The following is a 24762-nucleotide window of genomic DNA, read 5'->3' on the forward strand; positions in this document are numbered from 1 at the left end:
CAGAGCTGTTTGATCTCAGGCCATTTTTCTCAGTGCCGGGGGTGGATCTCTTGCAGCAATAGAGATTCCCCTCCACTGCCTTTTCTGTGCTTTTTTTCTCACTCTGGTTTTGGTTCTTTTTTTCTTTCTTTCTTTGTTTTAAAGTCTTTATTGCATTTGTTACAATATTGCTTCTGTTTTATGTTTTGGTTTTTTGGCCACGAGGCATGTGGGATCTTAGCTCCCCGACCAGGGATCGAACCCACACCCCCTGCATTGGAAGGTGAAGTCTTAAGCACTGGACCGCCAGGGAAGTCCCTCTGGTTTTGGTTCTTAGCCAAGCCTACTTTTAATTGTCACAGCCACTTTATTTCCCCAAGAGTGGCAGCATCCTTGGGAGGTTGGTCTTTGAGGTCTGATTGTTGGTTCTTATCTGGGGGCAGACAACAGTCAAGGGTCCCTGTGTGTGGTTGACCAGGGAATCTGGTTGCCTTTTTATGTATATTTACAACATACACTTACCACGAAACTAATTTTCTTTTTTAAAAAAAATATTTAATTTATTTATTTATTTTATTATTTTTGGGGGGGGCTGCGTTGGGTCTTCATTGCTGTGCATGGGCTTTCTCTAGTTGCTGCGAGTGGGGGTTACTCTTCGTTGCGGTGTGCAGGCTTCTTATTGGGGTGGCTTCTCTTATTGTGGAGCACGGGCTCTAGGCGTGTGGGCTCAGTAGTTGTGGCGCACGGGCTTAGTTGCTCCGCGGCATGTGGGATCTTCCCGGACCAGGGCTCGAACCCGTGTCCCCTGCATGGGCAGGAGGATTCTTAACCACTGTGCCATCAGGGAAGTCCCGAAACTAATTTTCTAAATACTTTTGACTTGGAATTTTCTTTTTGCACCTTCTTGGGCACTTCATACCTTAATAAACTTGGAGCCTCTGAAATTGACCAGAATCTCTCTTACATCCACCCAGGATGCCCCAAATCATCCTGCATTTCTACTTCATGGGGGACGGGCAGAGAGTGGAACCAGACTCTGCCCACCTGCCTTCCTCTAGACATCTGCACTCTCTGGCCAGTACAAGCCCTCAGAAAGGTCCACTCCCTAGATAGACCTGTCAACATTCTCACGACCCATCAGCGGACTGAAACTTGGTCACTGGGATAGTAGCAGGTGGGGCATTTGCATTTTTGGGATCTCTAGACTTGGAACTCTGGAAATCTGCCCCCTATAATAGCACAGATAAGGCATTCCACCTAGTAGTGCTTAGGCATTGTCCATTTCCATTGCCCATTTCGCAGCAGAGGAAACTAACACTCTCAAGGGAACTTTGGATAAGATACCTCAGCCAGGAAGCGGCAGAGTTGAAATTCAAGACGGGCTGAGTGCCCAGCTGATAGTTTCGCTGCTGGCTATCCTTGGCCTCAGCTCCTCCACTTTAACGTCCCTGGGGCTAGAGGGTTGAAGGCACATTCCCAAGGAAGAAACAAAGATCAGTAACACCGCCCTCTAGTGGTGAGGGGTAAAGATTTCACTGAAAAAAATAAGGATGCTTGGTCAGCTGTCAGACTGTCCTTAGAGACAAACTTCTCCCGCCTAATATCACAGATGAAGCAACTAAGGTGCAGAGAACAGAAGGAACCCGGCCACTGTCACAAAGTTAGTCCGGGGCAGTTGGTTAGCTAGAAAATGTGTTTTTGTTTCTTACTTTGTGTCAGGTACTATGCGTGGTACTCAGGATACACTGGGAAGGGTCCCTGGATGTTATAGGCTGACTTGTGTCCTCCCAAAATTCATGTGATGAAATCCCAAACCCCAGTGCCTCAGAACTTAACAGTATTTATAGATAAGGGCTGTAAAGGGGTGATTAGGTTAAAATAAGGCTGGTGTCCTTATAAGAAGAAGAAGAGGCCCCAGAGTTACACAAGCACAGGGAAAAGGCCATGTGAGGATACAGTGAGAGGCAATTTGCAAGCCAAGAAGAGAGGCTGCAAAAGAAACCAAACCTGCCGGTACCTTGATCTTGGACTTCTAGGCTCCAGAACTGTGAGAAAATTAATTTCTGTTGTTTAAGCCACCCACTCTGTGATACTTTGTTATGGCAGCCCTACCAAACTAATACGAGGAGACAGACAACGAATGAGAGATTATGAATAATTAAAAGCCAGATATCAGGAGGCAATAGCACCAAGTGCTATGTAATAGGGGGACTGACTCTGGAACATCAGGGGAGGGTGCCCAGAGAAATACGAGTTACAGAGGCAAGGAAGTAGGTGGAAGAGGGTGCTCCACGTGGGGCACCAAAGCAAGGGAAAAGGCCCGGAGGCAGGAGAAAGCTTGTGTCTGAGGAGAATTGGAGGGTGGGGAGCAATTAGCAGAGTCCTTGAGGTGGCAGAGCCCCCACCAGCTCAAGGTTTATAGGCCAAGGTATGGATTTTGGTCTTTCCCCTGAGAGCCATGGGGGTGAGGGGCCACCTGGAAGTGGACATAGTGTAAACAAGTCCATAGTTGGCCTTGGGTGGGGAGGGGAAGAGAGGGGAGAGTTAGAAAGGTTAATGCAACGGGCCCTGGGGTGATTTTGTTAAGCCAGGTTTTATTAGGGTTGGGGTTTATCTGGACGGCAGTTTGAGCACATTTAAATGCATTGGGAAGAATCAGCAGAGAGGGAAGTGTGCAAGATGCAGGTGAGTAAGGGGTTAAGAGCCCTGAGATGCAGGAAGGGCCACCTGGCATTTGATCAATTACCTAGGGCCTACAGGTTTTTCAGAGACTCACAAAAACATCTTTGAACGCTAAAAGTTAAATGATTTTCCAAGAGTTTTTTAAAACTGCAGAATCAAAACTAATATGTTTAATTAAATGTCCGCACAACAGAGTATTACATCAACTTCCTTTATGATAATATTTAACTCTCATAAAGATGCCGTTGCATTTGAAAACAAATTGAGAGCTAGATTTTTCTCACCTTGAAAAATACTCCCAATGAGCAACTTAGTGCTCCCCCCGAAAAAAACAAAAAGCAAAAAAACATAGTCAATCACAAATTAGACAACTTGGGACTTCCCTGGTGGCACAGTGGTTAAGAATCTGCCTGCCCATGCAGGGGACATGGGTTCAAGCCCTGGTCTGGGAAGATCCCACATGCCGCGGAGCAACTAAGCCCATGTGCCACAACTACTGAGCCCACACACCACAACTACTGAAGCCCGCGCACCGCAACAAGGAGTAGCCCCCGCTCGCCACAACTAGAGAAAGCCCGCGCACAGCAACAAAGACCCAACGCAGTCAAAAATAAATAAATAAAATAAATAAATTTATTTAAAAAATTAGACAAGTTGTCTGTAGCTAAGTAATTTTTAAAGAAAAACTTTTTAATTATTTAAATGTTTTACAGCAATATGTTTAACATGGGACATGAGTACATTTGAATATGTTTGTTTGGTACAGTATGTGGTGGAATGTTGTAAGGAAGGACAGGCTAGGGCAGAGGAGATCTAAAAACCACCCTGGGGTGGGTCCAAAGCATGTGACATGTGAGGGGCTGGCCTCGGAAAGAAGGAAGTTTTCAGTGTGTTTGGTGGAGGAGATGGGCAAGGCCCCCTCTACTGGCTTTTTTGTTGTCGGTGACGTAGGAGATGAGCTGTCTCTTCTGTCTGTGAGCAGAGAGGGGGAGGTGAGGTGAGGGGCAAAGAGAGAAGAATGTAAAGATTTGAAATTGCCATTTCAGAGCGTGGAGGAGGAGAAACTGACGGGAAAGTGTGGATGACCCAGTTGAGGCTGGTCACCATGAGTAACTGATTGTGCCAATGTGTCTAGTTGTGTGTCTTCAGGAGCATAGTTTAATGGTCTGGAAGCAGGAACACCCTGGATTCAACCAGGGCTGGGGTTCAATAGGGTGAGCAGGATGAAGGGTCAAAGGAGGTGAGGAAGTTAACATCACTTGAGTGCCTACATCGTGTGCACAAGAATAGACACTCTTACATACACTGCCTCATCCATAAGGATCATTACATTGGTTACGATGCGTTTGGCTGCAGTCAAGAGAAAAACTCAACTAACAATGGCCTAAAGGTATTTGTTGTTTATTTAGGAGTCTGTAGGAAATTAGACCTCGGATTAGTTTGGAAGCTCCATAATATCCTCAGAGACCTGGGTTTTCCCTTCCCTTTTGTGCCTTCCCTCAGCAAGTTGGGTTTCATTTGCAGGCTTGGACCTCACGTTTGAACTGTGGTCGCTCCAGCTCACAAAGCAGAGCTTCCTCACATGACCGCACTCTCTGTGGGAAGGGAGAAAATTACTTCCTAGAAGGCTAGCAGTCTTCTACCTACAACCCCTGGGTCAGAACTGAGCCAGATGCTCACCCCTACACTAAAACTGATCAACAGGAACTGGAAGGCTCCAATCATCTTAGTTTTAAGTCATGACTCCTCCCAAGGCTGAGCACATACCAAATAAATAAAGTTGGGATTCTGTTAGCAAGAAAAACAGAGGGGTGGCTCTGTTGGATATTCCACCAACAGTGTCTGCACAATCATTATCCTCATTTTACAGTTGAAGAAACAGGTTCAAAGAGGTTATGTGGCATGATGAAGGTCACAGTGGGTCTGGAAATTGAGCCCAGATCCTTCTGATACCATTATGCTGTGCCCTGTTCAGGTCTTGCTGACTCTAAGACCAGTTTTCTTTGCATGTAACAATGGTTCCCAACTAGGGGTCCCTATAGCCCCTACAGAGAGTTGGGGAGAGGAGGGAACTTCCTGGGTATTTATTTCCAGTGTAAAAAAATTAATAAACAGAAACCTTAATTAAATAGTCAGGAGACCAGAAGCAGGGAGCTCTCACACTCTGTGATGATGATAACAGAGCCCAAAAGGAATAAGAAAGATTCCTCTTGGGCTTCCCTGGTGGCGCAGTGGTTGAGAGTCCGCCTGCCGATGCAGGGGACACGGGTTCGTGCCCCGGTCCGGGAAGATCCCACATGCCGCGGAGCGGCTGGGCCCGTGAGCCATGGCCGTTGAGCCTGCGTCCAGAGCCTGTGCTCCACAACGGGAGAGGCCACAACAGTGAGAGGCCTGCATACTGCAAAAAAAAAAAAAAGAAAAAAGAAAGATTCCTCTTCCTTCCTGACAAGGACTCATCCAGTGAAAAGCCATGGACTCTTTGTTTACTGTAGCCCTCCCAGCTTCCTTTTCCCCTTTATAAAAGAGTTCTCCTTCCCTTGCCATGCAAGGACTTGCACATGGCTTCCCACAATTGCAGGCCCCAAATTGCAATTCTCTGCTCATCTTGAATAAACCCACCTTGGCTGGAGAAATATCTGGCAGTCTTTTTATTTTAGGTCAACATTTTGGTGGCCCATATGGGGGCCAGAGATGATCCCCGCTGGTTCGAGGACTGGTGAGCAAACAGATGCAGTACCCACAATTGAGCCCACTGTCACTCACTGCTTTTCTCACCAACCCTGGTCTTCCTCCTGGATCAAGCTCACACTCTCTTTGCCTTTGAAGCTCTCCAGGCTTTTGGGGGGATCTACTTAAAGCTTTCATCTTTCTGGTTAAGGTCTTGTTCTGTATGCGAGTACTTTTTTTGCACTTTGGTCTGATTTTTGAGATCAGAATGTTTCAATTGAAGCTGGCTGAGAAGCTGTGGGCCCATTCCTATGGGAACAAGAACTGCTTCACTGAAACTGTGCCAGTTCAGCTGTCAGCCCATTCCTTAGGAATAGGGGCTATTCTCTAGAAACTGACTGAGAAAGTCTTTGGCCTGGCTTCTCTGGGACCAACCTGTTTCCTTAGAATTGGATGGTATCAGCTTTCAAGTTGTTTGAGCTGTTTGAAAATTGTTTTTACTCTAGAGAAAAACCTGTAAGAAATAGGGTATCAGTTACCTAAATAGTTTGAGGGTGTCCTCCCTATAGTGACTCTGAATGATTTTATGTTTAAAAACTGCATCATTCTTCATGCACATTTCAACAAATGGACCAACCCAACCAAAGGCAATTTAGAATATCAATGGCCATTTGGAGGAACTTTTGAAATCCACAAACTTAATTTCATTAAAACCAAATTGGAGGGCTTCCCTGGTGGTGCAGTGGTTGAGAGTCCGCCTGCTGATGCAGGGGACACGGGTTCGTGCCCCGGTCCAGGAAGATCCCACATGCTGCGGAGCGGCTGGGCCCGTGAGTCATGGCCGCTGAGCCTGCGCATCCGGAGCCTGTGCTCCGCAACGGGAGAGGCCACAACAGTGAGAGGCACGCATACCACAAAAAAAAAAAAAAAAAAAAAAAACAAATTGGACTAAAATGGCTCAAAAAATTTCCAGAACTGAGTTGTATGCCTATTTCAATTGGTACTTTGAGGATTCCCAATGTTATCAGAAGTCTAAAATTGCCTCTCTGAAAAATAAGATTTTAAGATTAAGTATGGCAAATGAAGAAAAACAAAATGGCTCCCAAAGCCTTGGACTCTTCTTCCTTGGCTTCTTTGTCTCCCATTCTGCCTCTGACACCATCTTATCTCTCTCTCCCTTGGTTCTTCATGTTCAGGCCCTGCTCCCAGCGCCATCTTCCTCCTTCCCTTCTATACCACCTACACCTCCTCTATACTCTCAAGTCCCCCATGCTAAATCTCTCACCAAACTTGTCCTTTTTTCTGAAACTCTCCCTACCCCCTTTTCCTCTGAACCTTTAAAATTAAAGGTTCAGAGGAAAATCTGTCCCTTTAAAATTAAGCCTCCTGAGGACCCAGAGAAAAACCCTTAATTTCTTATATTCCCTGGATTAAAATTAAACTGCGAGCCATAGTTAAAAGATTTTCCCAGAGTAACTGAAGGTCCTCCCGGATTTGCTGAGGAATTTAAAAGTATAGTCATTCAAACTTATGAACCTGGTTTCTCCAACTTATATCAGCTAGTTAATATGCTTGTCAGTGGCCCAGCCTTAGATAAAAACCCCTAATTGGGAAAATCATGAAAGGGCTCTAGAATTACAACTGGGAGAGCAGCCCACTAATTGATTATATGATCAGCCTTGTTCAATTGCTAGGTGACTTCACTGAGCAATTTCTAGGGCTTTTCCAAAGCCTATTGATTGAGACAAAATTCAAGCTTGCCCACAAAAATCTGATGAACCTGTTCATGACTATTACAGTCAACTTCAGATTATTTTTTAAGAAAATTCTCATCTTCCTTCAGATGTTGATTCCCCATGGGTAACTTTTAACTCTGTTTATTAGTGGGCTGAACAAGGACCTTTCCCTTCTAATATAAAGGACCAGGATGAAGTGGGAAATTATGTCCACTCTAGATTTAGGTAATCGGGCAAACCAGCTCTCACACTGTAGGTGAGTCACCACCAAAATTCTTAATCTTCAACTCCAAAAATGAAGTCCCCTCAATAAAATCAACACCCTCCCAGTTTCTGCTATTACTGCAAAGAGCCAGGACATGGAAAAGAGGTTGTTACAGACTCAAGCACTTCAGGCACCATTATCCCTCTAACCAGCCTTTCCAACTTCTTCCCAATTCTCACTGACAGGGCTCCAAGGAACTACAGGGCCGCTTCCCAATCCTCCCTCTTAATCAGCTTGGAGGAACACTCCTCCAGATATGGGATGGGTCTCTTCTCATCCTAACTGACACTACAGCCACACTCTCAGTGCTCAACCCCACTACTATAAAGCAGCCCCTGCCTCGGAGTACTAATACAGTTCAAACAGTGGGGATCTCTAATGAACCTCAAGCGCTTCCTGTCCCTGAACCTATTCTTTTTTATCTAGACCCTTTGAAAGATATACATGCCTTTCTCCTCAGTTCCTCCACCTCATCCATTTATTAGGCCAAGACTTCTTACAGAAGTATCACACCAGGGACTTCCCTGGTGGTCCAGTGGTTAGGACTCCGTGCTTCCACTGCAGGGGGAATGGGTTCTAACCCTGGTCTGGGTCCTGAATGCTGTGTGGTGTGGCCAAGAAATAAAAAAGTATCATGCCAGAATTTCTTTCTCCCCAAAAAAGGAAATAATTCTAGAATTTGACAGTAGTCATCAAAGTCACCCACCAGGTGAATTAAATGATCCTTTGACATCTTTTATTTGTTCCATTTCTGACAGTATTAGAGCTTATTCTAGAAACACAGATCATTTGTGCCTATTGAATCAGCTACCATCCCCCTTCTGGGCAAAATCTCCAACTGATGTTGGCAAAATTCATAGCGTACCTCCCATCAAGATTCATACAGACCCCTCAAAACCTCTCCCCAGAATTAGTTAACACCCTATAAGAAGTTCTTCAGGGCATAAGGCCCATAACAGTTACAAGGCTCAAGGCCTCATTATCCACTGTAGTAGCCCTGTAACACTCCCATTTTACCAGTGAGAAAACCTAAGGGTCAAGGGTGGAGGTTTGTGCAGCACCTCAGAGCAACAAACAACACTGTTATCCCTCCACCCTGTTGTTCCTAATCCTTGTATGTTGCTAACATCCATTCCCACCAGATGTAAATTTTTTACTGTAATTGATCTAGGATATAGGATATATCCTATATCTGGGATCTAGGATATTTAAAGCATGGTTTATGCAGTGCATTCTTTAGTATTCTAGTTGATGAAGCTACCTACCTACATTTTTGCCTTCACTTGGGAAGAAAAACAATTCACCTGGACAGTAATGTCTCAAGGTTCTACTTGAGACATTATTTCTTATTTCTTGCAAATCCCAGAAGCTGATCTGGATGATATAAAGTTCCCTAGAGGTTCTACTTTGTTGCAATATGTAGATGATTTACTTCTTTTCTCTCTTTCTCAAGGTTTCTCACAGAAAGACAGCATCCACTTGCTAAAGCTTTTAGCCTCAAAGGGACCGAAGTTCACCAAAGAAAAATTGCAGTTTGCCCGAACCCAGGTTTGATATTTAGGATATCTGGTATCAGAACAAGGGCTACACTCAGATCCAGATAGACTTCATGGTGTCCTAAGTTTCCTAAAACCCAAAACTAAGTGCCCACTGGGAGGTTTTCTTGGGCTAGTTGGTTACTGCCAAAATTGGATTTCAAATTTCTTATGGCCAAACCTCTGTAACATTTTACTAAACAATAACAACCTGGACCCAATTTTATGAGAACCAGACAACATAGTTTCCAAGGCCTTAAAGGAGAGTTTGATGAACCCACTTGCTCTTGGACATTGCAATTATCAGATTCCCTTTCTCCTTTTTGTTTATGAAAAGGAAAAGAATGCCCTGGGGATATTCACCCAAAAACATGGGACCACCATTGATGCTTAGGGTATTATAGCCAGCAACTGGACCCTGTGGCATGGGGACACCTTCCTTGCCTTAGAGCCATTACGGCCACTGCCCTTTTGGTTAAGAGCACCAAGAAAATTATTGTGGGATCCCCTTTAACCATCTTTGTACCTCATGCAGTAGAAGCCTTCCTGAGTTCTCATCACACTCAACATTTCTCAGTCAGCTGCCTCACCTCCTATGAAGGCCTTTTGTTAACTGCTCCTCACATAACTCATTATGCTCTAATAACTTTTAACCCTGCTACTCTTCTCTCCTCCAACACATATGAGAGACTTCAGAGCCAAACTCAGTTTTGCTTCTTTTTCAGATGAAAAGTATGATAAAATGAGTGGACCTAGGTTCCAGCGACTGTAAAGGGGGATCTAGGATATTTAAAGCATGGTTTTGCAATCACACAGACCTGGTACAAACCCCAGTTGCATCATTTATTGACTGTGGTCTTGGGGAAGTCACTTCCTCTCTCCAGGCTTCAGTTTTCTCTTTTAGGAGGTGGAGATAAGCTGACAAGTTGACAGATAGCACAAGCCAGCCCCAGGTCAGGGGGATACCCAGGAGTCACAGGGAAGTTGGCAGATCAGAGAAACTAGCCCTGTGGCTACCAGAAGAGGGCCGGGCTGGGGTGTGGACAATGGCAGCCCAGAGCAGAATAGGACACAGCCCCATCAGAGTTTTCTGATAGACACACACTTTCTTCTTCCCCACCTTGCCCGGGGGCAGACCTTGGCCAGCCCTATAGCTGTCACCATACTATTACTGCAGGCTGAGAAGGCACTGGCTGGGTGGGGTGGCTTACAGCCTCTGGGTGGGGAGGGAAGTCAAAAACAAGTACAAGGCAGTGAACTGGCCTGTACCTTAGCTTCTCTTCCACCAATCCTCTCCGCCCTCCTGATACCTTAGGCACTAGGTTATGGCAACCATGGGTGGCAGCTTCTAGTAAGAGTCCTACTTGGATAGAGAGAGGTACAGGGAGATACTACAGGGATGCAGATGTCTGCTCAGGACAGTATAAACCAGGAGGTATAGACTGTACACGAGTCTCCTTCTCAACTCACCAGGAAAAGTTCAAGCTACACTTGGGCTTTGCCCCCTCCCCCAGGCACTCAGTCCTGGCCCCAAAGAAATAGGAGCTCACAGGGGCAGATAAGAGACAGCTGAGGGACACACACCCATCAAGAGAAAGACAACATACAGGGCAACCTTATCCAGACACAGCAGAGTTCATGGACTAGGCAGGACAGGAAATGAAATACCCATTTTAAGTATTATTCTAAAAAGGAAAAGAGAGGATTGGGGAAATATGAAGGAGGAACAAGAAGTCATACAGAAGAACCAACTATAGAGTCAGACATGAAAAATGTCATAGATGAAATAAAGACCTCAAAGTCTGGGGTGAATAGCAGAGTGGATATAGCCAAAGAAATACCAAATAAGCAAGTATTGATATTAAGATCAGGTTGAGAAAATCTCCTAAAAAGCATGAAAAAGGTATAGATATTTTACATGGTACCCCAGTACGTACACACACACACACACACACACACACACACCCTTAAAACAAAAGTTTCATGAGAGGGTGTTATTGTCCACTGTATTCCATATATATATATATATATATAACATATATATGATATAAATTGATTTCACAATTCACTAATGGTCTTAAACTACAGTTTGAAACACAGGACTGGAGTCATACTCTTAGGCTCTCTTGCTAAGCATTACTTCTCTCCAGAGGAATGATTTCTTTGAATGGGGAGTTTGGGAGAAGACAGTAGGTATGCTCAGCCCAGCTGCTTCTGGGCTCTTCTGCCCTGCCCATCTGTAGAGATGGTGGATCAGGATGCGCTCTGACTGCTCGGGAGGGGCCTGGCCCTGTAAGGTTTCTAGACAGTTTCTGTTCTCACTTCAGTGCCTACCTCTTTCTGACTATTTGGTGCCTCTGCCATACTGGCTGTTAATATTCTTAGTATAAAACTCCTGCCCTTGCATGATGAGTTGAGTCACTGATCTGGTGGGTAGTCCATCTGTTTCAGGAGAAAGTATCAGCAAGTCTATTTCGGCCCCATGTCTAAGCCACTTTCTCCAATTCAGCATTTATTGACAACAAAGATGACATTTTTCTCTCCATTTGAACATCTTCTTTGTCTTCTCCATTAGTTCTAAACTTGGGGAGCAGAAGCATTCTTTATAAACCTGCTGTTATGGACCAAATGGTGGTATCCCCCCAAAATACATTATGTTGATGCCCTAATCCCCAGTGTAATAGTAATGATAGTATTTGGAGGTGGTGCTCTTGGGAGGTAATTAAATTTAAATGAGGTCAAGAGGGTGGGGTCCCACTATGGGATGAGCGTCCACATAAGAGGAAGAGAGAGCAGAGCTCACTCTCTCTGCCGCATGAGTACACAGTGAGAAGGTGGCTGCCTGCAAGTCAAGAGGGCACTAGCTGGGAACTGAATCTGCTGATACTTTGATCTTGGACTTCCTAGCCTCCAGAACTGTGAGAACTAAATTCTTATTGTTTTTCACCCAGTCTGTGGTATTTTGTTACGACAGCCCAAGAAGATTAAAACATCTGCTAAGATATAACAGTGTTGGGGCTTCCCTGGTGGTGCAGTGGTTAAGAATCCGCCTGCCAATGCAGGGGATATGGGTTCGAGCCCTGGTCCGAGAAGATCCCACATGCCGCGGAGCAACTAAGCCCGTGCACCACAACTACTGAGCCTGCGCGCCGAGAGCCTGTGCTCTGCAACAAGAGAAGCCACTGTAACGAGAAGCCCGCGCACTGCAAAGAAGAGTAGCCCCCACTCGCCGCAACTAGAGAAAGCCCATGCACAGCAACAAAGACCCAATGCAGCCAAAAATAAAATTAAAAAAAAAAAAGGGCTTCTCTGCTGGCGCAGTGGTTGAGAGTCCGCCTGGCGATGCAGGGGACACGGGTTCGCGCCCCGATCCGGGAAGATCCCACATGCCGCGGAGCGGCTGGGCCCGTGAGCCATGGCGGCTGAGCCTGCGCGTCCGGAGGCTGTGCTCCGCAACGGGAGAGGCCACAACAGTGAGAGGTCCGCGTACTGAAAAAAAAAAAAAAAGATTTAACGGTGTTAAATGGTGCCAGGAGGTCAAGCAAGATAAGAACTAAGATGCCACCAAGGGATTTACCAACAAGGGGTTTGTTAGAGACCCTGGTGAGAACAGCTTCTCTGGGTGGGTGGGTCAAAGAATAGGCAATGCAGGGCTAAAATGGAAAGGAGAGGTAGCAACCAGAGGCAGAGGAAACAGGAGAGATCTGAGCATACCGGGGGATGACTAGAAAAAAGCCCAGAGTCCTCCCTGTTGTATAAGATGGCTTGAGGTGGTTTACAGTAAAAATATACCCATTCTCTTCACAGGGTCCTCCTCTTAAGTACCCAGGCCCGTTTCTCCTGCTTTTCCTCCTTGTGTTACATCTGGAAACTTTGGCAGTCACTGGGGTCACGGAGGACAAAGTGGTCAGGTCTAAACAGACTCCTGGACCTGCCTGCTTCATCAGGATGCCAAGAGACCACAAGAGAGCAGAACCCCTGGTAACCAGGCAGCAGCCAAGGCAGGGTAGAGCGTACAAACAGTCATGGACCTGGGTTCCAGTCCTGTTTCTGCACTCCATAACCTGCCATCCCATAGAATTCCTTTCCGAGATCTTGAGGGATGCAGGAAACAGATCGCCTGGGTTTGAATGCAGGCTTCACCAAAGCACTACGGTGTGGCTTGGGCCTCGGTTTTCCCTTCTAAGAGGCACTGTTTTAAGGGGTAACCTAGAACAGCTGTGAGCTAACCCCTTGGCACACAGCAAGTGCTCGGTAGATGCCAGTATCACCGCCTCTTGTCCTGCCCAGGCACAGCCTCTCGCTCCACATCGCACCTTGCAGAGTGGGCAGAAGGTCCCCGCGCTCCGGCCAGCGCCCCCACTCCAGCCGTCAGGGCGCGGGCGGCCTGTCGCGACAGCGGCGGTGCATTGTGGGGCTTGTAGTGCGGGTCTCGGTTGGGTGGGTGGGCGCGGCCGAGGCAGTTCGCAGCGGGGCCATCTTCGGCAGGCCGGCTGGTTCGGCCTGTGCAGCCGGTACCCGCGCCCCTCGCCCGGCCCGATGGCGCCGCGGCCGCTAAGCCCGTTGGTGCTGGCGCTGGGTGGCGCGGCGGCCGTGCTTGGTTCGGTGATCTTCATCCTCTGGAAGACCTACTTCGGCCGCGGACGGGAGCGGCGCTGGGACGGAGGCGAAGCCTGGTGGGGCACGGAGCCTGCCCGCCTTCCGGAGTGGGACGAATGGGACGTGAGTACCTGGAGGGGATCTGCGCCTCCGCGTGCGCAGCAGAGGGGTGTGACCGCCGCCCTGCGGGGCGGGAGCTTGACGCCGCAGGCTTCGCGCGGGTGGACGCGCGTCGGGCGGCCGGGAGTCCCGGAACCGAGGAACGGGTGGGCGTTTGGGGGAGTGTGCTATGCTGCGCCGCCGTAGGCCTAGGGCTTCCTCTGGGCAGCCGTAGCCTGGCGGGCCGGCGCCGGGCCCAGCCCGCGCCCGCGCGGCGCCTGCGCAGTGCGCGCGGGCCGGGGGATGCCGGGAGAGGCCCTCCGCCCCCTCACCCGGCCCGCGCGGTTCATTTGCGCCTTACCCCGACTCGGTTGTTCCTTTCGCTGTGGAATGTGGGGATTGTCAGTCTGAGGAGGCTGACGCTCCGCGAGGGGTAGGAATTTGCCCGAGGTCACTCAGGAAAAACCTGAAGAACGGGTCTTGAGACTGAGGACTCCATAGGCCCCGCTAGTCCCTTTGCAGCAGAGCGGGTCTGGCTGCCCCTTTAACGGTGGCAGGGCGGGGATGGGCGCTTTGGGCCTTCGGTCTTCTATGGGGAAGGGTCAGGCGGGAGGGTGCCAACCGCAGCCTGACCCGTACCCCACAGCCCGAGGACGAGGCGGACGAGGAGCCGGCGTTGGAGGAGTTGGAGCAGCGCGAGGTGCTGGTGCTGGGGCTGGATGGCTCTGGGAAGAGCACGTTCCTGCGCGTGCTGGCCGGGAAGCCACCGCTGGAAGGCCACATCCCCACCTGGGGCTTCAACTCCGTGCGGCTGCCCACCAAGAACTTCGAGGTGGACCTGCTGGAGAGTGAGCAGACCCTCCCCCCGTGTCTCCCGCTGTCTCCCCATCATCTCAGCTGGACCCAAGCTGTGGCTTTTTATCTAAGCAGGACACGCCCCTGTAGAAAGTCCTTCCCACGCCTCCCTGCGACACAGGATATAGTCCAAGCTCTGTACTCTGGCTTGGTCGACCCCTGTCCCTCACCCTTACTGCAGCCCACATGCCTAACACTGAGATACTAACAGCTAAAGTTTCCAGTATGCCAAGCCCTTGACAGACATCACTTTAAAAATCCTCCCAACAACTCCATAAAACCGGAAACAGTTACCACCTTCATTATATGTGAGGAAAGGAGGCCCAGAAAAATAATTTTTTTTTTATTTATCGAGGCCCAGTAAAATAATTTATCCAAGCGCACGCAGCTTGCCGGTCAGCTAATGCAGACTATCTGGCTCTGGACTCTCGATGTTAAGCACCGTTCGCAGTGCTTGTTTCTGAAGGGTGCTTGCTGTTTTCTTTCTAATCTTCTGAAGGGTGCTTGCTGTTTTCTTTCTAATCTTCTGTGCTTTGCATGCACACTGTTCCCCCAGTCCGGAAAGCCCTTCTTCCCTTGTTAAACTGCTGTTCATCCTTCAAGATTTAAGTCAAACATGATATCCCTCTGAAGCCTTCTCTGACCCCTATAGGCTAGATTAAGAGCTCCTCCTGCTGCAGTGTTTGCCACATACCACCCTGTGTCCCTGACTAGGCATCTGGGGCACCGATAAATCCGATCCAGCTCTGGCCTCTAGGGCCCAGCCCCAATCAGGTACCTGGGAGAGCTTGTTGAGTGAGTGATCAGAGAGGGTCTGAGCATCCTCCTGCCCTCAGTGTTAGGCCTCTTGGGATCCCAGGAGAGGATGGGAGAGAGGGTATTGAGAGCGCAGCAGTACTTAACCACCTGTGTTCAGCCACAGACTCAGTGGGGATGGACGGGTAGCCTTCCTGCCAGCCAAAGGACTCAGACCATAAAGATTAGGTGGGTTTAGTTAGGTCCTAAAGTGGTGGGATCGGACTCTGAGGACCTGGCTTTTGGCCTGAATGGGTCCAGTTCCTCTGGTCTCAGGGCCTTGCCTGCTAGCCTGCCCTGGCTACATCTTTTCTCCCTGACTGTAGCAAACGCTGACATTCACCTGAGATTTAGTCCTTTCAACAAGCTTTCCCTGTCTCCATCTCTTGTGCCAGGGACACAGAAAATTCAAGTGGGGGTTCTGCACTTAAGGCCCACTCTGTCTGGCAGAGACAGTATCCCCCTCCCTTCACCTTGGAAGAAGGGGTTTGATGTTTTCATGTTACCCAGGGGTCTGCCCTGTTAACATCCCAGGCTCAGTAAGGTCACCCAACCTGGATTCAAACCCAGATCTCCCATTCAAGTCCTGGGGCTTTCCCCTCCCACAGCACACACTTCACTGTGGTCTCCTACAGTGCCTGGCCTGCAGCCCAGCTGAGAGTGAGCACTTTGTGCATTTTTGACGACTTTTGCCTTCCCCACACCTCCTATATCCATTTTATTAGCTAGTTCTGTCAGCTTTATCCTCCAGTCGAGTCTGCATCTGTTCACTTCTCCCCACCTCCATCTCTGCCTAATTGGTCCAAGCCGTGGTCACCTGTCAGGACTACAACAGTCTCCTTGCTGGTCTTCCTGCTTCCACTTCTGTCCTCAATGTTGGCCGTAGGTATCTTTCAGAAACCCGTATCAGATCATGTCATTCTTGCTTAAAATGCTTAAGGGGCTCCCCACAGACTCACTGTGGCTTTACAGGCCCTGTGTGGTCCAGCCCTGGGCAGCCTTGCTGGTCATGGCTTCCTCCTCTCCCCTTCTGGCGGCGCCTCAGCCTTCTGTTTCTCGAAGACATGGATCTTGCTCTGCTTCTCTCTGCCTCATCTCATGACTAGCTCCTTCTCGTCATCCCAGACTCAGCTCACATGCTGCCTCCTTAGACCACCTTCCCAGACCAACCAGTCCAAAGCCACCAGCACATACAACCACCTCACCCCACCCCTTTCACTTTTTCTGTTTTACTTCCTTCCTTTGTGGAATGTGTTTATGTGTTACTGCTGTGTTGTTTCTGGTTACGGAGGGAGCTCCTTGAGAGCAGGGCCCCTGCCTGCCTTGCTCACCTCTGTATCTCCAGCACCCAGATCAGTGCTTGGCACCTAGTAAGCACTCAGTATATACTTGTTGAGTGCCTGCTATGTGCCAGGCATTGTGCTGAGGGCTTTGGGGGGATCCAGAGATAAATAGCTCTAACTCTCAAAGAGCTTAGAGCCCACAAGTGTCAGAAGTATAACCAGAAACACTAGGATGCAGGATGACCAGTGGGGACTTTGCAGAGGGACAGAGGGGAACAGGAATAACCCAGGTTGGGGGTGCTACTTGGGCAGCCACTTGGTGACACTATTGAGTATGGTGTTTCCAAGGAAAGAAAATGGGGCGACTAGACTGAACAAGAGAAGCCGAATGGAGAATGGCTGTGCACAGGCAGGGCAGGGAGCCCTGGCTGCTGACCACAGCTGCCACTGACCCAGGAGGAAGCTAGGATTTGGGAGGAGGCAAGGCAGCCCAGGAGAAAGAACCAGAGTACTATTTATTGAGCATATAGTATACACCAGTCCTGTGAAAGGTGCATTGCATGTGGTACCTTTGGGTCTTGCTGCAACCTGTTAGGTAAGTTCAGTGAGGAGGAGACTGATGCTCGGAGGTAGCGACCTGCGCAGGGCGACCTAGCTGTCAGAGCTGGAGCTAAACCCAGGTCTGATTGGCTCTGGAACCTGTGGACTTACCCTTGCTCCTGGCCAGTGGAGCCTTGGAAGGCAGGAAGTGGGGTGGGGTCAGGCTATATGTAGAGAGCCAGGGCCCAGGGAGGCTCTGAGCTGGCCCCTGGCCTCTCCTCAGTCGGTGGCAGCCAGAATCTGCGTTTCTACTGGAAGGAGTTTGTGAATGAAGTAGACGTGCTGGTGTTCATGGTGGACTCGGCTGACCGGCTGCGGTTGCCCTGGGCCCGACAGGAGCTGCACAAGCTACTGGACAAGGACCCTGACCTGCCTGTCGTCATCGTGGCCAACAAGCAGGTGAGGGCCATGGGAGGCTGGCTCAGGCCAGGCGGGCTTGATCCACAGATGCCTGGGCAGGGACAGGGAGCACTGGAGAGGTATTCGGGCCCAGGCCCATGACCTGCAACGCTTAGCTGAGAAACTGTCCCCCACCTCTGCTACCTGTACTCTTTTCTCATTCCTAATCCTCATCCTCTCTCTGCCTTCCTCTTTGCCTGTCATTTGTCATCCTAGAGAAATGAGAAAAATTATTATTAAGTGTCCACTATTTCCCAGGTGTGGTTTCAAATAACATTTCATATTATGCTTCTGTTCACCCTACAAGATACGGGATACTCTTTCCATTTTACAGATGGGGAATCTGAAGCTCAGAGAAATTTTGTACACCTTGAAAATAGTAAAATTGGAATGTCTTAACTCCAAAACCTGCACCTTTTCCACTCTTCTATGTCCATATGATTTCTGACTCTAGATCAGAGAGCTATAGCTAGGAAGTGATAAGAAGTTGAACAGATTAAATAATAAGAACTAACATTTATTGTGTGCTTACAGCATGCTAAGCACCTGGTAATCGTGACCTCACTTCAGTCTTACAAAAACCCCACTATAGGCCTTGCTGTTAGCCCAAAGTTACAGCTGGTATGTGGCAAAGCCAGGAGTTGAGCTTAGATCTTCCTCAAAGTTCCTGCTCTTCACTCTACCTCTCCTGGCCCAGCAACTCTCGGCATCACACACTTAAGATGCCATTCTCTGCCACAGTATAGAGTCCTGTCATATTTCATGTGGCCTGTGCCCATGGTCCTGATAGCTGTGGGGCATGTTTCCAGCCTGGCTTGGAGAGAGGCTGTCCATCTTTGACTTCAGGTTCCCTCTGCCTATCAGGAAATACTTGACCGTCATTTATAAATAGGGTAACCATATGTCCTGGTCTGCCTGGGACAGCCCCCATTTATGCCTGTTGCTCTGGTATAACTATTAATAATACCTACTTTGAGTCTCTGAAGTACCCCAGTTTGACATGGGGAGGGGGAAGGGTAAGCTGGGACAAAGTGAGAGAGTAGCAGTGACATATATACACTACCAAATGTAAAATAGCTAGCTAGTGGGAAGCAGCTGCATAGCACAGGGAGATCAGCTTGGTGCTCGGTGCTTTGTGACCGCCTAGAGGGGTCAAATGTAAAATAGCTAGTGGGAAGCAGCTGCATAGCACAGGGAGATCAGTTCAGTGCTTTGTGTCCACCTAGAGGGGTGGGATAGGGAGGGTGAGAGGGAGACGCAAGAGGGAGGGGATATGGGGATATATGTATATGTATAGCTGATTCACTTTGTTATAAAGCAGAAACTAACACAACATTGTAAAGCAATTAGACTCCAATAAAGACGTTAAAATAAATTAATTAAAATAAAAAGAAGTACCCCAGTTTGGACAGTGAATCACATCATCATCTTGTATATAAACTATAATTTATAGTGATTTTGAACCTGAGGTCCCAGCACTCTTATGAATTGCTCCAAGAAGAATCATTTTAATCTTGGGCTAGGCTTGAAATTAAAATGTACCATCACCAGCCATGTTGTGTAGTGGCTTCTTTTTCATGTCACTGGGTTTCTAGAAGTCTAGGGAAGGTAAGGCCCTTGTCTGGAAGTGACCCTACTGTAAGATCTCTCTCTCCACCATTAAGTTTAGGAAACTGAGCTAGGATTCCTATAAAGGTTATAAACTTGGTCATCAAGCCAACCTGAGTTTGAAACCTGGCTCTGCCACTTATCACTGTTTCATTGGCTAAATGACTTCACCTCCCTGAGCTTATTTCCTCAGCAGTTAAGTGTGGACTGTGAGAATTAAGTAAGATTAAGTGCCTATCACAATGCCTGACTTAGAGGAAGTGCTCTTTCTTAGCACAGTGGCTGTGGGTAAGAATGACGGGGTGGAAAGAGATTGATACCAAGAAAGTCAGAGATGAGGAAGAGAGTTTAGACCAAGTGGCCGTGAGAGAACTTAGGCCCCAGTGTTCCCCCAGGGAGCCGAAGAACAGTTTATTTCATAGATGACAAGGGTGGGTTGTTGGGAAACACTGTCAGTCCCGCCTGACATCTCTGTTTCATCCCAGGACCTGAGCGAGGCCATGAGTGTGGTGGAGCTGCAGCAGGAGCTGGGCCTTCAGGCTATCGATAACCAGCGGGAAGTCTTCCTCTTGGCAGCCAGCATTGCCCCTGCAGGAGCCGGCTTTGAAAATCCTGGCACCGTGCACATCTGGAGACTGCTCCTGGAGCTTCTCTCCTAGGCTGGTACCCACCTGTTCACCAGCCAGCCCTGGGACCCCAGTTCTGCTCCTCCTGCTTCTTCATCCCCAGCCGGGGCCTGGGGCACAGGCTATGTGGCAGCCCTTCCCTTCTCCCCTCCTTGCCCTCTCAAGAGCAGGGCCTGGGCAAGGCCAGGAACCATATGGAAGCCTTGGTGAGCTAGCCATGAGGCTGAAGCAGGGAGATGGGTGAGGCTGAGGGTGGGAGAGAATGGTGTCTTGCCCATTCTGGGCTGGGAGTGAATCCCACTTTCACCAGGGAAGGCAGCCTCGTCCTCTGACCTGTACAGTGAGCTGCTCAGCAGGGTTAGTTCTCCCTGCCCTATAGGTCCCAGTGGTTGAGGACCATTGTAGGTGTCCGAAGTATGCCCAGTCTAGACCATTCCCTCCTGGTGACTTCACACCCCTCTAATGTGGGCAGGTTCTGGGCAGTACGCTGTGAGCTCAGACCCCCACTCCTGCATTATCCTCCAACCCCAGCTGGCTCATGGCCTTGTGCAATCCCTCCCTCTCTGGCCCCAGGGCCATCCTTTTTAAAGAGAAGTGATTTCTATGTTTTTTTTCTAACTTGGAGATGTATTTCCCAGCCATGAAGATAAGAAGCTCAAGGACGAACCTAGAGATCCTAGCAAGGAGCTTTCTGAAACCTCCCTGCTTCCCCGAGGTTGAGGCCTGGCCCATCAGCCTCTTGACTACAGAGTAAGTGGTATTCACCCGCTAATCAGAAAAACTGAAAGCTTCCCCCAGCCGCCCACCCCACCAAAATCTGGAGACAGAAGCTGCTGCTCTTACACTAACTGTGCCAATGCCCATGTTTACATAAGTCTGGGGAAGGAAGGAGCCTGCCTGTGTCCCTGGGAAGAAGACTGTCAGTGGAGTGGGACGTTGCCCTCCAAACTGCATTTATTTATTTATTTATTTATTTATTTATAAAAGGAACAGGCCAAAGTTTAGGCTCTGTTTCTAGGTGCTGTTATTAAAACCCCAGATGATTGTCATGGAAAATTTGGATCTTTGAGGAAAATAACTGGAATCATGAATGACAGTGTGGTAAGCTACATGTGTCAGTGGAGACAGAGCTCGCACTCCCCTGACCCTCTGTGGCTATAATTGATGTCATAATACTTCACAATGATCCATATGAACTTGAACTCCACCACTTGACCCAGTAGTCAAAGGGACACAAACTCTGTGTAGGTAACATGATTCTGGGAGAGGCAATTTCATCATAGTTACCCAAATAAAAAGAAATGAGAATCAGCAGACCAACCAACAGGGTAGCCTTGGGTACATCACTCAGCCTTTCTAGACCTGCTGATTGCCCAGCTAAGGCAAAGTTGGACGGAATTTCTGCTGTCCTCTCCAGTACACATTCCACTATTCTCCTGTTTCCAGTGATCAGCCAGTTTAAGGACTGTCTCTGGATTGACACTTCTCTTTAGTGCAGACAAAAGAAGGAGTCTTTTGTGTGTCAGGGGCCACTGAACTGTCATCTCCACAAATGGGCCTTTTTTTCAAGGAGATATCCAACTCAGTTTGCTTTTTAATTGAGAATAGAGATTATGTGCCTTTGTTTCATTTGACCGGTGCAAAAGGGGCAGGCCAGGAAGGTGGGCTGTAGATGTCTCAGAATAGAATCACTTTCTTTGAAATTCTGATTAACTTTCTGCTTTAAGAAGTGATTTGACTGATTTTATTTTAAATATTTCGGGAATGACTTGGGTTTTAGAGTAGACTTTGAAGCTCTGCTGACACTTTTCATTTCGCCATTAGAAGGTTGAGAGACTACTTCTCTGTTCTATGAACTCCACCTCGTCCTCTAGTACTTAAAAGTTACCTTTGGAGCCAGCATTGTTGAGGGGGGCACCCTTTTCTACTAATTAAGATCTGCCTTTGGTCTAATGAGTATCACTATGTAGTAAGGTTTTTAAAGTCCCCACTGTGGGGAGGTGAACTTGACTAGAGTTTAACTATATGTACTTTAGTAACTTTCAAAGACTACTCTCAGAACTGACAGGTCCCAGTGGCACACCAGAAGACACCACTGAGGAGCACTGAAGGTCCCTGGTACTTGCACAGAGTGTATAGACATTCTTTTGGCCTGTGGCTGTGCCTCACGTGTGGAGCTGCTGGCCTGGCTGGGTGGCATACAGTACTCATCTGCTCCAGTTCCTACCAGGACCAGATTGGGCAAAGTGGGGGAAAGGCCTTTCTTAGGAACAGCTAACTGCCTGGCCTTGTGGTGCTCTTACCTAGTTGTTCCTGAATGTGACTTTGGTTCTGGAGCCCAGATGACTGCTTTAGGGAACCAGTCATTACCTGGAGCTGTTCATCTCAAAGTGAGGTTCCTGACTAGCCTGGGTGATGCTGTGTTCCCCCTACTGCCCTGACTCTACCTGAGCTTGGAAATAGGGAGTGAATGGCTGGGCAGCTCTCATATTCTAATGAAGACAATACAGTGCCCACTTCACATGGGAAGGAAGTTTCTGCACCTACTTGCTGGTTGAACCTGTGCCTGGATCACTTACCCTGGCTCTAGTGGCTTCTGTTCTTAAGAGTTATTTAAATGAAACCATGGCTTCTGACCTGCTGCTATCCCTCTGAAGAGAGGCCAGCCTGGCCCAGAGCTTGGACATGTGGATGGTCTAGGCAAGAGGGATCCTGAGGCTGCTGGGACCATCACCTTGGACTGGCTGCCTATTCTAAGAAGCCTCCTCTGGCACTTCTTGGCGCCCAGAACTGCCCGTTGCAAGCTTGCACTGACACATTGGTATCCAGCTGTAAAGACTGGGGAGGAGGTGAAGTTGGTCCATCCTGGCCTCCCGATCCTCCACAGAGAAATGCTAACGAAAAATCTCACAACTCTAGCCTGTCTGTCTGAATGAAACCCCAGGTTCTCCAAAATAATGTTTCCACTTGCCTTTGGGAAAGAAACATTTTGTTCTTATGCTAGTTTAGTATCAACTGCCAGCATCTCGAACCAGCTGCTAAAACTCACCTGTGGTGTCCATTGTCGTCCTCATCCTGCCCCAGACCTCAGACCTGGGCAGTCTGAGCAGTCTGCCTCTCATCTTTGCTGTGTGCTCCCACATCCTCTAAGTCCTTTCTAGTAACTGAAAAGGGGCACCTCCAAGTTTTCCTGCTGCCTCCAGGAGGTGGGCCTATTAAGGGACAAGGGGAAGATTGCCATCAAAGATCTGAAGTAAAGGAGCCTTGCTGTCCCAGCCCATGCCCTGTGAACACGGACCCACGAACTGCATAAAACGGAGTGTTGGTGGCTGTTTAAGGTATACAATAAATGCAAAAAAGTTGGATATGGTTTCACATAAATCTGATTTTGAGGAACGTGTGCTTGGTGCTTATAGTTCCAGTGAGGGGCAGCTATGGAGGGTGGTCCCAGAACACTTCCTGTCACACAACGTGTCAAACAGCAAGTTCTAGTTCCCTGGCTCTTCAGTCCACGTGGGGGTGGGGGGGTTAAGGAACATCAGCTTTGGCCCAATTCAGTACTTTTGGGGAGGAACCCAAACCCTTTCTTGGGAGGAGTTCTAGCTGTCGGGGCCAGAGCTAGGCGTGGAAATGGGAGCGAGAACATCTTTTGAGTGCCTCCATGCCAGAGGTCAGAATGCAGGCGGCGCCATTCCACAAGCATTCCCCCAGTACCTGCCTTGGGCTGGGCTCTGGGATTCCCAGACAAGGTCCCTGCACTCAAGCCCAGTCTGGTAGAGAATGTCAGCCAGACTAAAAGGTAGTTATGACTTTGATAGGCACTGCTACAGGAAGTCTGGGGCATGGGAACTCCAGCCTGGGGGCAGAGGAAAGTGGTATGGAAGACTTCCTAAAGTTGGCACCTGAACTGGGTGAAGAAACAAGGTTAAGGGCCCAGCCTGGTCAAAGGCCTGAATTTGGAATGCTGTGAAGGGCAGAAGTTAGGAGGCCAAATCACGAAGGCCCCCAGGAGCTCTGCTGCAGACTCAAATCATAAAGGCTGTGCTTGAGGTGTTCACAATGGCCAGTCACTGCTGGAGTCTAGCAGGCCGGATCTGATGGGGGGTGGTTTCTGTCTAGTTTCCAGCCTGCCTTAATGGTGTGGGACAGGTGGGCTGCCTTCAGGGTCCAAAGAGAAGGCCAGCAAGAGAAAGTCTAGGCTTAGTCATCGTGCAGACTTGACTTCAAACCCCACGTTAACGCCTCTCAAGCCTGTTTCTTTACCTGCAAGACGAGGATCCCACACAACCTTACAGGGTTTTATGTGAAATGTTCTATGTAAAAACATAAGCCCTTCTTTTCAAGAGCAGTGAGGAGAGACAAATTTTACGTGCTTTAAGGAGAAAGCTTAGGAACAGGTTTTCTGTATTATTAATAGCTGAGGATAACCGTATCAAGACAAGAAAATGCCCAGCACCCACCCCACACTTTGTGATCCTGCTACATACCAGCTGTGCCACCGAATTAGGCAGGCCTGGCCCCAGGGAATGGCCATGCAGTGTGTAGCCCAGTGCTTGGCACACAGCACAGTGGTATTCAGCAGTCCCCAGACAGTCTCAGAAAGCAAGTTTGGGGGCCTCAGACTCCCTTCAGGAAAGACAAGTAGCAAAGGCAGGTCACTTGAAGACAGACCAGGAAGCAGCTATACAGCTCCTTACCCTCTGGCCCTTGAGCCACAGCTGGCCTCAGACCAGGGCCATGGAGAATCGGTCCACCAGCCCCCAGCCTGGGGTGAGGCAAGCACTGGAAGCCCCTTCCAGGCAGCCAAGGGTTCCCAGCAGGCTTCTGTAGAAGCGTTAGTGGAACTGCTATGCAGGAAACCAAGGCAGAGAGCAGTGGAACCAGAACAGGGGAGAAGAGGAGGGAGGCTGTGCCTAGAAAGGCATGTGAATATGGAGCAAAAAGGGCTGAATGGCCTCTTTACCTTGGCTGAGTAGGTTTTTGCAGGGGCAGCCCCAGGGCTTGGCTGGGAGGGGCAAATACAAAACCATCAGA

At 48.7% G+C, this 24762-nt stretch overlaps 1 protein-coding gene across 2 annotated transcripts; it reads left to right on the plus strand.

Moving 5' to 3' along the window:
* Window positions 1-13227: 13227 nt before the first annotated feature.
* ARL10 (ARF like GTPase 10) lies at window positions 13228-23113 on the plus strand. 2 transcript variants are annotated; one of them, XR_004037234.2, is made up of 5 exons: window positions 13228-13586; window positions 14209-14410; window positions 17319-17494; window positions 19588-19934; window positions 20367-23113. XR_004037234.2 is itself a non-coding variant. In XM_030846846.2 (4 exons), the coding sequence occupies exons 1-4, from the start codon at window positions 13404-13406 to the stop codon at window positions 19759-19761; spliced, it is 735 nt and encodes a 244-aa protein (XP_030702706.1). In that variant the 5' UTR covers window positions 13228-13403; the 3' UTR covers window positions 19762-23113. The 2 variants fall into 2 exon arrangements, 1 of the variants encoding a protein (XP_030702706.1); XM_030846846.2 differs by having other exon boundaries at window positions 19588-23113.
* Window positions 23114-24762: the final 1649 nt, after the last annotated feature.

Source organism: Globicephala melas, chromosome 3 (genome assembly GCF_963455315.2).
Source record: "Globicephala melas chromosome 3, mGloMel1.2, whole genome shotgun sequence".
NCBI lineage: Eukaryota > Metazoa > Chordata > Mammalia > Artiodactyla > Delphinidae > Globicephala > Globicephala melas.

What these genes read in the sequence shown, in the direction of transcription:
- ARL10 (XM_030846846.2), top strand. Translation starts at nt 13,404, where the DNA reads ATGGCGCCGCGGCCGCTAAGCCCGTTGGTGCTGGCGCTGGGTGGCGCG. An exon ending in CGGAGTGGGACGAATGGGAC is followed by an intron (nt 13,587 to 14,208) that starts GTGAGTACCTGG and finishes CGTACCCCACAG; the next exon opens with CCCGAGGACGAGGCGGACGA. An exon ending in CGAGGTGGACCTGCTGGAGA is followed by an intron (nt 14,411 to 17,318) that starts GTGAGCAGACCC and finishes GCCTCTCCTCAG; the next exon opens with TCGGTGGCAGCCAGAATCTG.